General features: G+C 46.3%; 1 protein-coding gene across 1 annotated transcript; it reads left to right on the forward strand.

The window, feature by feature from the left end:
- Positions 1-4743: 4743 nt before the first annotated feature.
- LOC146632984 (uncharacterized) lies at positions 4744-6376 on the forward strand. The gene is made up of 3 exons (XM_085352892.1): positions 4744-5529; positions 5623-6128; positions 6301-6376. The coding sequence occupies exons 1-3, from the start codon at positions 4744-4746 to the stop codon at positions 6374-6376; spliced, it is 1368 nt and encodes a 455-aa protein (XP_085209018.1).
- Positions 6377-11210: the final 4834 nt, after the last annotated feature.

An 11210-nucleotide genomic window follows, 5' to 3' on the forward strand; every position in this document is an offset into this window, starting at 1 on the left:
AAAGATAACATAATTGTTACTCAATCGCTACGCATTGTAAATCAGTTTAAAAAACATCTGGGTATTCAGAGTATTTCTATTCACTCTCCAATAATACGTAACCATCTGTTTCAACCATCCTTAGTGGACAATGGCTTCAAAATTTGGTAGACAGGGGCATTCACAGTATTGAGGATTTGTATATTAATGATATGTTTGCTAGCTTTGAACATCTATCTTGAAAATTTGGTCTGACTAATAACCATTTCTTGCGATACTTGCCAATCAGAGATTTTATACGTAAAAAGGTTGCTAATTTTCCTACTCTCCCCCCTCCTTCCTGTTTGGATTCTATACTAAGGGTCAATGAGATGAAAAAAGGCAGAATATCATTTATTTACTCACATATTATGGATAGTTGTAACCTGTCTATTTCATACATTCGAAAACAGTGGGAGAATGATTTGGGTGCCCAGCTGTCTGACGAAGAGTGGGGTATGGCTCTTACCAGGGTCCATTCGTCTTCTGTGTGTTCAAGACACTCCCTGATACAATAGTGTTACACAGGTTACATTTTTCAAAAGCTAAATTAGCAAAAATATTTCCGAACATAGACCCATCGTGTGATAGATGCAAACAGACTCCTGCTACTTCCCTTCATATGTTTTGGTCCTGTCTGAAAATTATTCCTTTCTGGTCATCATTTTTTGAAGTCATCTCTAAAGCCTATGCCTATAACATCTCGCCTTGCCCCTTTTTTTGGTTGTTTCTCTGGTATCGTGACTTCTGTTCCCCCTGCCCATTTACAGAGCAGTCATTGCCTTTTTGTCATTATTAGCGAGACGCCTGATTTTATTTAAATGGAAGTCTACTACTGCTCCATCACACCACCACTGGATAAGGGATGTTATGCAAAATGTCAAACTGGAAAAAATCAGATGTACTCTCAACGGATCCATCAGCAAATTCCACACAACATGGGACCCTCTGTTAACATACGTCAACAATCTACCTGGTCGGGAACTGGAATCTTGAATGTTTTTGTTTGCCCTGGAACAGTCCTGTAAAAACAATTGAGAGGTGCACCGCCCCCTTTTTCTTTCTCCCCTGTTGTTGTTGTGGTTTTTTTTGTTTTGTTTTGTTTTTTGTTGTTTGTTTGTTTCCCTTTCCCTATCTTGGTATTATCTGTCTTTGTTATCTGTGGGGATTGTTGTTTTGTGGTTATCTGTAAAATAATAAGAATGCTATGTATGATAATTGAAAAACTACAAATAAAGTGTTAAAAAAAAACTTACTACCGGTTAAGTTTAACCTGCAGGCAAGGGTTTACTGGTAGTTTCCCTGATTCCTGTCTATACCAGAACCATTTGTGGTATCTAGGCGGTAACGAACTTAACACCCCGCCTAGGGGGTCCAATCTGAGGTAAGTGGGTTTAGACTCAGTATAACGGGTGGGGTGCTACATTTGCATCATAGATTGTTTAGAAATATTTCTAGAGAAACCGAGTAGATTGCTACAATTTGACCTCAAGGTTCTATTTGTTTCATCTCCTCTGGATGGGGAGGTCGCACAAGTGGCAAGTTTATTACAGAACAAAGAAATTTTTTATCTCATTTGCTCCCAGGTGATGTAGTTTTAGCAGACAGGGGTTTCCTGGTCAAAGATTCCATTCGGAGATGCCAAGCAGAATTAAAGATTCCAGCATTTACTTGTGGAAAGAAACAGTTAGATCCTGTTGATTTGGAGAATCAACTAGGATACCCACCCCAGCCCGCCGCCTCCCACCAAGGGCAACTCCAGACTTAAACAGAGTCCAGCCCCTCTCCAGGAGACTGGTTCCAGAGCCCAAACCGTGCGTTCAGGTGAGCTCGACTATATATATATATATATATAGCCGGTACCTCTAAGCCTCATACAATAACTCAGGTTCCTTACCCACCAAAGAGGTGACATTCCATGTCCCAATTGCTCGTTTAGATAGCAGGGGATCACCTCTGCTCCTGGCCGTCACCTGGTATACCTTGCACCCAAACCCCACAGCGCCTCTAGTGGGTGGTGGGCCTGCAGGAGGATGGTTCCGTGTCCCTTTTTCTGGCTGTGCCCGGCCGGGCCCATGGACTAAAGTCCAGCCATCAGATCCCCGCCCTCAGACACCCTCCTATCCCGGGCAGTGGAAACTGTTCACTTGAGCTTGAACTCATACGGGTCATAAGAATCCAGTTAAGGAAGTTAAATGGAAAACAGTGGACCTGGTTTTGGAATTGGGAAAATGGACCAGTATTGCATATACATATATGACACAGGATGGTAAGCCAAACAAAGACCAAGAATCTCAGCTGTGCACAAAAAAAACAAGCTATGGATCTGATCTGAGGCACCCATTCAGGTCGCATTGGCCAGGGGGCCAGTCAGCTGAGCAAAGTTTAGCGTGAACCTGTACCGAGCCAGCCCCAAGAATTCACTCACCTCTGTTTTTGTTATTAAAACCCCTGGGGGGTCTTAGAAAAATGCATACACTATCGGACCTAGAGCCACAAATCGACCACGCCCAAAAAAGTGCTATAAAAAAATTATATATTAATATTTTATTCCACTTTAAATTAGCCAATCTTTTAGACCTACTTCTCCTTGAAATATTCATGTCAAGTTTTAATTACATTTCGCAGATTTTAACCCTTTATATCCCGGTTTCGTCACATGAGCGCACTGCTTTTTTTGCCCCAAAAACATAAAACATAAAACATAAAATATTTTCCAAAAAAAACATTTGAAGTAATATTTTATTGTTATTATAATTAGGCCTTTAGATGGACAAAAGATTGGCACCAACATTAATTTCGATCCGTTTTTAATTTTTTTTGCAGAAGCCGAAAATGTCCCCAGGCGGCGCTGCTGCTCCTGCTCCCCCGGGGAGGAGTGCCTCTGCCGCGGGTGTGTTTCGCGCAGCGCCGGAGCATATGGTTCGGTTCCCGTGTCTGCAGCACACACTTCCGCTACCACGTGAAAACAAATACGTCATTTCCTGTTGATTAAAAAAAATAAATGCACCCTCAAACGGTCCTAGGGACCAAAAATGGTCCCGCCCGATCAGCGGGCGAAGCCGCTGCTGCACGCCGGAAATGAGGCTTCATTTCCCGCAGGTCTGTCAAAGCAGCCCGCTGTTGCTCTTGCTGTTTTCCAGCCCCGGGTCAAATGTGGAGCAAGGGCGCCACCCGGTGGACAAATAAAAAAATTACAATTCTAAGGCCCTGAGTCCAGAATGAAAGTGAAACTTAAGCCATCGCCACTACGTTAATGGTAATAATTGTACAGTGAAAAATAGCGTTTATAATGGGTTTCAATGGGGCACAAATCGACCACTAGGACCGATAGTGTAAGTTTGTCTGTAGCTTAGCCACTGAAGCTAATTGAAGGAAGTCAGACTTGAATTTTGAAATAAAATCATATCAAACTTTTTTTTGGAGAATTTGGCTATAGTCCATTCAACACTGTGCAAATGGCATGTAATCAAAATTTGAAAATAGCCACAAATCGACCCAAGACCCCCCAGGGGTTTTAATAATAAGACTTTCATTTTCACTGTGGCCTTGTCACAGAGGTATATGACTTTACACAATTATAATTTGTCAGTCTATTTTCACTGTTCAGTGAACTGCAGATATAAAGATATATGATAAACTGATCTTGACAAATCTTTGCTATTTGAATGTGATATTTCAGCCCTTAGTTTTCACAGCTCTTCTGCTACTAGCTAGTGTGGGGTTTTAATTCCCTCTGCATTAAGTATGAATCTTAACAGAAGGTTCATTCTGGTAGCAGTATTGTGCTGTCTCACAAACATTTATTTCTGTCTCAGAAAGTAGCTAACGTGCATCCACAACACCAACGAGACGCATAGTTCAAAAATAGGCTAGAGAGAGTGGTATGAAGAAAATGGTGTTTGGCTTGTTGTTATTAAAAACCACTTTTGTGTTCATTTGCACATTTTAGCTGTTTTTATAATGACTCAGAGTACTTAGACCAAAGAATAAAAGTATAAAATCAACAGATGCTGCCTTCACTGTTTGTCTGTCAGGACGGTGGATAAGAGGTCACAATCATGGACTGTATGAAAGAAAAATATGCACTGCTTGTTAGGATGTCTGGGTCGTCGACCCAGGGTTTTTGAGTTTATGATATTATTTATACTGTCTAGTTTTTGGTTTCTTTGAGTTCTGTCTTATGGCTTAGGTCTCTGTCTTCTTTAGTTGCTCTGTCTCCCCTATCACCTGCATCCCCTTGTCTAGTTCGCGTCTATGTGTATCTTAAGTTCCTATATCCCCGTGTTCAGTCAGTGTTTGTGTCTGCCCTGTTCCCACGTCTCTGTTCCCTCTGTAGTGCCTGCATGTGAGTCTGTGTTATGCGTTTCCTGTTTTACTTTGAAGGTCTGTGTCTTATCTCAGTGTGTTCAGATTACGCTTCTTTGGTCTCGTCAGCTCTGATTTGCCCCAGCTGTGTTTCCCTCCTGTTACTCATTCCCTGATTGCTCCCTCTGTGTATTTAAGCCCAGTGTTTCTCTGTGTCTGTGTCGCGATCTACTGTTTATTTTGCTGTGTGTTTTGCCTGTCCACCGGTGTTAGTTTATTTTTGACATTTTCCAGTTATGTCATGTTTGCGTTCAGCATTAAAGCTGTTTTTGTTTAAGTTCTGTCTCCGGAGTCTGCACCTTGGGTCCTATTCCTGTCTGCACACAGCCACATCTAACAGAAGATCGCGACCAGAACATGGACCCAGCAGACTCCGTGTGGTATCAGCGACCCGCAGTTTCTGTCTTCCTCAAGGAGATCGTGAGGGAGGAAGCTGAGCATGCCCAGGAGCTCCAGTCACCCTTCTATGGGTCACGTTTGGCTTTGGGAGGGCCCCGCAGCCTCCAAACTGCCGTGGCTACGGCCGAGCCAGTATCTATGCCTCGGGCGATCAGGTTGAGCACGTGCTCCTTCTCTCCAGTCGCTACACCTCCGCCTTCACCCCTGGATTACCAGTCCGACAAGAGGGTTAAGCGGCGGAGGAAGAAAGATTACGTGACGCCGGACGTTAGACTCACTCCACTGCAGTCCTTTGCTCTGTTTTTGGGACTGCAGCGTTCTGAGCTTCATAAACTCTCTGATTTCTCTTCGCAGCCCGGTCCGTTGGAGGATTTACAGCCCAGTTTACCACCCCCCGCTTCCCGGAGGAGGCGACGCTCACACCGTCACCACTCTTTTTCTGCGGAGCAACTCCCAGAGGTGAGTTATGATCGCTTTCGTTCCTCTGAGCTGGAAAAGAACAATCATTTGAACACTGCTAAGACTGAGACTATTAAGACTGTTAGACGTGGTGGTGGTAGGAAGTTCAAAAACATTGTAGAGGAGTCTGTATTTGCTGAGCCTGCTCCTTCGCACCATTGTGTTCCTGCTCCCAGGGCAGCTCGGGCCCAGCATTCCCCTGCACCTGTTTCAGTGCTTCAGGTGAGGGAGGCTGAGGTCCAGCTGGTCCCTGCTCAGGTGTCTAGGCTGGCTGAGCCTCTGCCTGTCGCTGCACCAGCTCCTCGGGTGGAGACAGCAGCTGCCCAGCCGTTGACTGTGCCTGCCCCGGCTCCCAGGGTGAGGATGACCGGGATCCAGTTAGCTCCTGCACCCGTACCTTCTCCTCGGGTGGGAGTGGCTGGTGTCCGGCAGGTACCTGCACATGTTTCTGACCTCGCTGGAGGCTCAGGTGAGCCCGTCCAGCAGTTTTCTGTAGGATCCGTAGGCTCAGACAACCTAGCCCAACCATATGCTAATCCACCACCTCACGCACCGTTACTACCATCTTTACAACAGTCGATACATATTAGACTTCTCTCCATAGCTCAGACATTAGCTCACCTATCGGCTCAGTCACCTGCTCAGTTTCCGCCTCAGTTGTTTGCTCAGTCACCTGTCTCTGCCGGAGGGTCCGAGGGGCCCGTTCAGCCTCCTGTCTCCGCTGGAGGGTCCGAGGAACCGCTTCAGCCACCTGTCTCCGCTGGAGGGCCCGAGGAACCGCTTCAGCCACCTGTCTCCGCTGGAGGGCCCGAGGAACCGCTTCAGCCACCTGTCTCCGCTGGAGGGCCCGAGGAACCGCTTCAGCCGCCTGTCTCCGCTGGAGGGCCCGAGGAACCGCTTCAGCCGCCATTAGCCTCGGCTACGCCTGGTCCAGCTTCGGCCTCAGCTTCTGCAGCTCCGCCTGGTCCTGACTCTGCAGCTCCGCCTGGTCCGGCCTCCGACTCTGCAGCTCCGCCTGGTCCGGCCTCCGAGTGTTCAGCTTTGTCTGCTCCTGAGGTCGCCAATCTGTCTGTTCCTGCCCGGCCTGCACGTCCTGCCCGGCCTGCACGTCCTGCCCGTTCTGTCCGGCTGATGACTGGACGTCGTTGCCGTCATGGACAGCCCTCTGAACTACGCCGCCACCAGTGCCTCCCGCCCGGCCGGCCTCCTGACCTGCTCGGTCGCCGTCGCTGCCTCCCGCCCGGCCGGCCTCCTGATCTGCTCCGTCGCCACCGGTGCCTTCTGCCTGGCCGGCCTCCTGAACTGTTTTCTGGGCTCTTGGACCATCAGCCTCCGGGCCGCCCCCCTGAACTGCCCGGGATTGGACTATTGTGCTCTCAGCCTCCGGGCCGGCCCCCCTGAACTTTTTTTTTTTTTTTTTTTTTGGACTTTGCCTGGGCCTTGGTGCTGTTGTTTTGGACTCTGTTTCTATGTTTTGTTCTGTTGCTTTCCGGGCTCCAGTGTTTGCACTTTTTTTTGTTTTGTTGTTTCTGGCTCCTTGTTTTGTTTCGAGCCCTCCATCCTGTTTCCCCCGCCGCCCACCCTGGTTGGGGTTGTTTTTGTTTTGTTGATTTTGATGTTTTGGTTTGGGCTGTCTGGAAGCCAGCCCTTAAGGGGGGGGTACTGTTAGGATGCCTGGGTCGTCGACCCAGGGTTTTTGAGTTTATGATATTATTTATACTGTCTAGTTTTTGGTTTCTTTGAGTTCTGTCTTATGGCTTAGGTCTCTGTCTTCTTTAGTTGCTCTGTCTCCCCTATCACCTGCATCCCCTTGTCTAGTTCGCGTCTATGTGTATCTTAAGTTCCTATATCCCCGTGTTCAGTCAGTGTTTGTCTGCCCTGTTCCCACGTCTCTGTTCCCTCTGTAGTGCCTGCATGTGAGTCTGTGTTATGCGTTTCCTGTTTTACTTTGAAGGTCTGTGTCTTATCTCAGTGTGTTCAGTTTACGCTTCTTTGGTCTCGTCAGCTCTGATTTGCCCCAGCTGTGTTTCCCTCCTGTTACTCATTCCCTGATTGCTCCCTCTGTGTATTTAAGCCCAGTGTTTCTGTGTCGCGATCTACTGTTTATTTTGCTGTGTGTTTTGCCTGTCCACCGGTGTTAGTTTATTTTTGACATTTTCCAGTTATGTCATGTTTGCGTTCAGCATTAAAGCTGTTTTTGTTTAAGTTCTGTCTCCGGAGTCTGCACCTTGGGTCCTATTCCTGTCTGCACACAGCCACACCTAACACTGCTAATGTTAGAGTATGGGCAGTCTGGATGTTACATTGGCTGACTATACCATCTTGTGGTATAAAGAGGCATTACAATTACAAGAGGAACTTACAGTGAGGTAAAGTGATACAGCGGTTGGACTGATTAAATAAAGTCACCATATCTGTCTCTATACTAGTCTAAATAAGCTGGAACAAACATGGACTAAAAGACAGGCAAACCTTTTGGAAACTGAAATCATGATGCAGTCTTAGAATTTCTTTTCCTTTTTGACATCCTAGCTTTGTGTCTCTGTTTTGCAGGAAGCACCACGTTTGCTTATTTTTAATTTGACACAACATTGTTGGAAGATTAGTAAATTACTGCATCTTCTCACGCATTTAGCTGATTAAACTTGTCATATCGTTCAGAAAACTCATGCATGGTTCACCACCAGTCTTGATGCATGTGTCCAAACTGCTAAACCACCAGCCACCAGAAAAATCATGTCTTGATCAGTCTAGTCCTTGTTCAGGTTTTGGGGTTTTAGCTCTTCTTCCTGTGTGGCTGGTTGTGGGGTCACCACAACAAATGCGTTACTTCTGTCTCCAACATCCTGCCTCACACCAACCAGCTGCATGTCCTACATCCATGAATCTTCCTGGAAGATGGCAGCTACTTCTTTAACATCCTTTGTCTTTGTTTGCCACTATCCCTCCTCTACACATGTCCTAATCATCTCAGCCTTACCTCTCTAACATTTATCTCTAAACCTCAAACCTGAGCTGTCCCTCTGATGTACTTTTTAGTCCTGCTCACTCCGAATGAAAAACGCAGCCTCTTGTCAGTGTCAACCATACATCACAGCAAGTTTCACAACCATCTTGTAAACTTTCTCTTTTACTCTTGTTGCTATCGTATCACAAATCGCCCCTAACATTCATCCACCCTGCCTGCACTCTCTTCTTCATCTATTTTTGTGCACTGTCTGCTGCTTTGGACCTTTGAAATTCGAAGTCGTATGCCTTCACTATCTCTACCTCTTGCATGTTGACTTTTAAACCTGTCACCTTCACATTCACACACATATCCTGACTTGCTCATACTAAATTTCATTGCTCTACTCTCCAGAGCATACCTCCACCTTTCCAGGCTCTCTTCCAACTGCTCCACGCTCTCACTAGATCACAAATCACAATGTGGCCTGCAGTCATCGTAGTCCACAGAGACTCCTGCACGACTTCATGGATGAATCCATCATTACTGCAAATATGAGCCATTCCTGATGTAATCCCACTCCCACCTTGGACCCATCTGTCACTCCTACTGCATACCTCACCACTTTGTCGTCCTCATACAGGTCCTGCACCACAGATACAAACACAGTAAAGTTCCTTCTGACCTTTTCTATGCTTCTCTATCAACGTTCTCAAGGCAAATATCACAACAGTAATACTCTCAGCACAAAGTCAAACCGCTGCTTGCTGATTGTCACTTTTATTCTTACCCTAGCTTCAACAACTCTCTTCCATATCTTCATGTTATGAATCTTCATGTTAATCCATCTGTGCTACTACAGCTCTGCACATCACGCTTGTTCTTGGAAATTGGTACCAGTACACTACTGCATTCCTCAGGCATCCTCTCTCTCGCCAAGATTCTCTGCATTCTCGCCTACGCATCTTCATACTTTCACAGCTCATCTACGTCACCTTTCCATTCTTGTTTTTGCAACTGCATAACTTTATTTCCTGACATCAAAGTCAAATACCTCAAGTCTGGGAATGTTAACTGTAATGTCTGAACAAGCACAAAGTAGTAACTTACTGAACAGAGACATTCACTGAAATTCATCATGTTCCTCTGTATGATTCACCTCATTGACTCAATATCAACTCAATTTATTTGAATCTTTATATGTGGATCTGATCTGATATTTCCAAATAGCATAATTTTTATTCAAATATAATCATAATTTGTTTATATTAAGCCAAATCTTCAATTTAATTATTTCTGTAACCATCTCTAGGGCTGCAGTGATGGATTATTTTAGTAATCGAGTATTCTGTTGATTATTCCATCAATTAATACAGTAATTGGATAAGAAATGCTTTAATACTTTAATGAACGCCTCATTTGTTTGCATTTTAGAAATTGCAAGCTGTTTAAAGTAAAAGATGGAAAACTATTACACAAGTTCATTACCAGTTAAAAGCAAGTCTCTAACTAACTGTGTGTGCGCAAAATCAAGGAACGGCTATAAATAAATGTTACTGACACTGACATACTGCCGCCCTTAAATTATGGCTCAGTGCAGAGACAGTATAATCAGCTTAGAAAGGTCTGTCCTGGCAGGGACCACAAATTCTCTCTACCCCTCCCTTGTATGTATGTATGTATGTATGTGTGTGTATGTATATAACACCCAGCACGCCCCTGCGGGCGGTTTATCCTTCAAGCTCGGGTCCTCTACCAGAGGCCTGGGAGCTTGAGGGTCCTGCGCAGTATCTTAGCTGTTCCCAGGACTGCGCTCTTCTGGACAGAGATCTCCGATGTTGTTCCCGTGATCTGCTGGAGCCACTCGCCTAGCTTGGGAGTCACCGCACCTAGGGCTCCGATTACCACGGGGACCACCGTTACCTTCACCCTCCACATCCTCTCGAGCTCTTCTCTGAGCCCTTGGTATTTCTCCAGCTTCTCGTGTTCCTTCTTCCTGATATTGCTGTCATTCGGAACCGCTACATCGATCACTACGGCCGTCTTCTTCTGTTTGTCTACCACCACTATGTCCGGTTGGTTAGCCACCACCATTTTGTCCGTCTGTATCTGGAAGTCCCACAGGATCTTAGCTCGGTCATTCTCCACCACCCTTGGGGGCATCTCCCATTTTGACCTCGGGACTTCCAGGTTATACTCGGCACAGATGTTCCTGTACACTATGCCGGCCACTTGGTTATATTGGCGTTCCATGTATGCCTTGCCTGCTAGCATCTTGCACCCTGCTGTTATGTGCTGGATTGTCTCTGGGGCATCTTTACACAGCCTGCACCTGGGGTCTTGCCTGGTGTGATAGACCCCAGCCTCTATGGATCTTGTGCTCAGAGCTTGTTCTTGTGCTGCCATGATTAGTGCCTCTGTGCTGTCTTTCAGTCCAGCTTTGTCCAGCCACTGGTAGGATTTCTGGATATCAGCCACCTCCTCTATCTGCCGGTGGTACATACCGTGCAGGGGCCTGTCCTTCCATGATGGTTCCTCGTCTCCCTCCTCTTTCTTGGGTTTCTGCTGCCTGAGGTATTCACTGAGCACTCGGTCAGTTGGGGCCATCTTCCCAATGTATTCTTGGATGTTCGTTGTCTCATCCTGGACTGTGGTGCTGACACTCACCAGTCCCCGGCCCCCTTCCTTCCGCTTAGCGTACAGCCTCAGGGTGCTGGACTTGGGGTGAAACCCTCCATGCATGGTAAGGAGCTTTCTTGTCTTTATGTCAGTGGCTTCTATCTCCTCCTTTGGCCAGCCTATTACCCCAGAAGGGTACCTGATCACGGGCAGGGCGTACGTGTTGATGGCCCGGATCTTGTTCTTACCATTCAGCTGACTCCTCAGGACTTGCCTGACCCTCTGCAGGTACTTGGTGGTTGCAGCCTTTCTAGCGGCCTCTTCATGGTTCCCATTTGCCTGCGGGATCCCCAGGTACTTGTAACTGTCCTCTATGTCTGTAATGTTGCCTTCTGGTAGT

The sequence above is a fragment of the Diplotaxodon limnothrissa genome, linkage group LG4 (genome assembly GCF_057381915.1).
Source record: "Diplotaxodon limnothrissa isolate DT_005_m linkage group LG4, D_limnothrissa_male_GT1.1, whole genome shotgun sequence".
Lineage (NCBI taxonomy): Eukaryota > Metazoa > Chordata > Actinopteri > Cichliformes > Cichlidae > Diplotaxodon > Diplotaxodon limnothrissa.

What these genes read in the sequence shown, in the direction of transcription:
- LOC146632984 (XM_085352892.1), top strand. Translation starts at nt 4,744, where the DNA reads ATGGACCCAGCAGACTCCGTGTGGTATCAGCGACCCGCAGTTTCTGTC. An exon ending in GGCTGGCTGAGCCTCTGCCT is followed by an intron (nt 5,530 to 5,622) that starts GTCGCTGCACCA and finishes ACCGGGATCCAG; the next exon opens with TTAGCTCCTGCACCCGTACC. An exon ending in CCGCCTGTCTCCGCTGGAGG is followed by an intron (nt 6,129 to 6,300) that starts GCCCGAGGAACC and finishes TCTGCTCCTGAG; the next exon opens with GTCGCCAATCTGTCTGTTCC.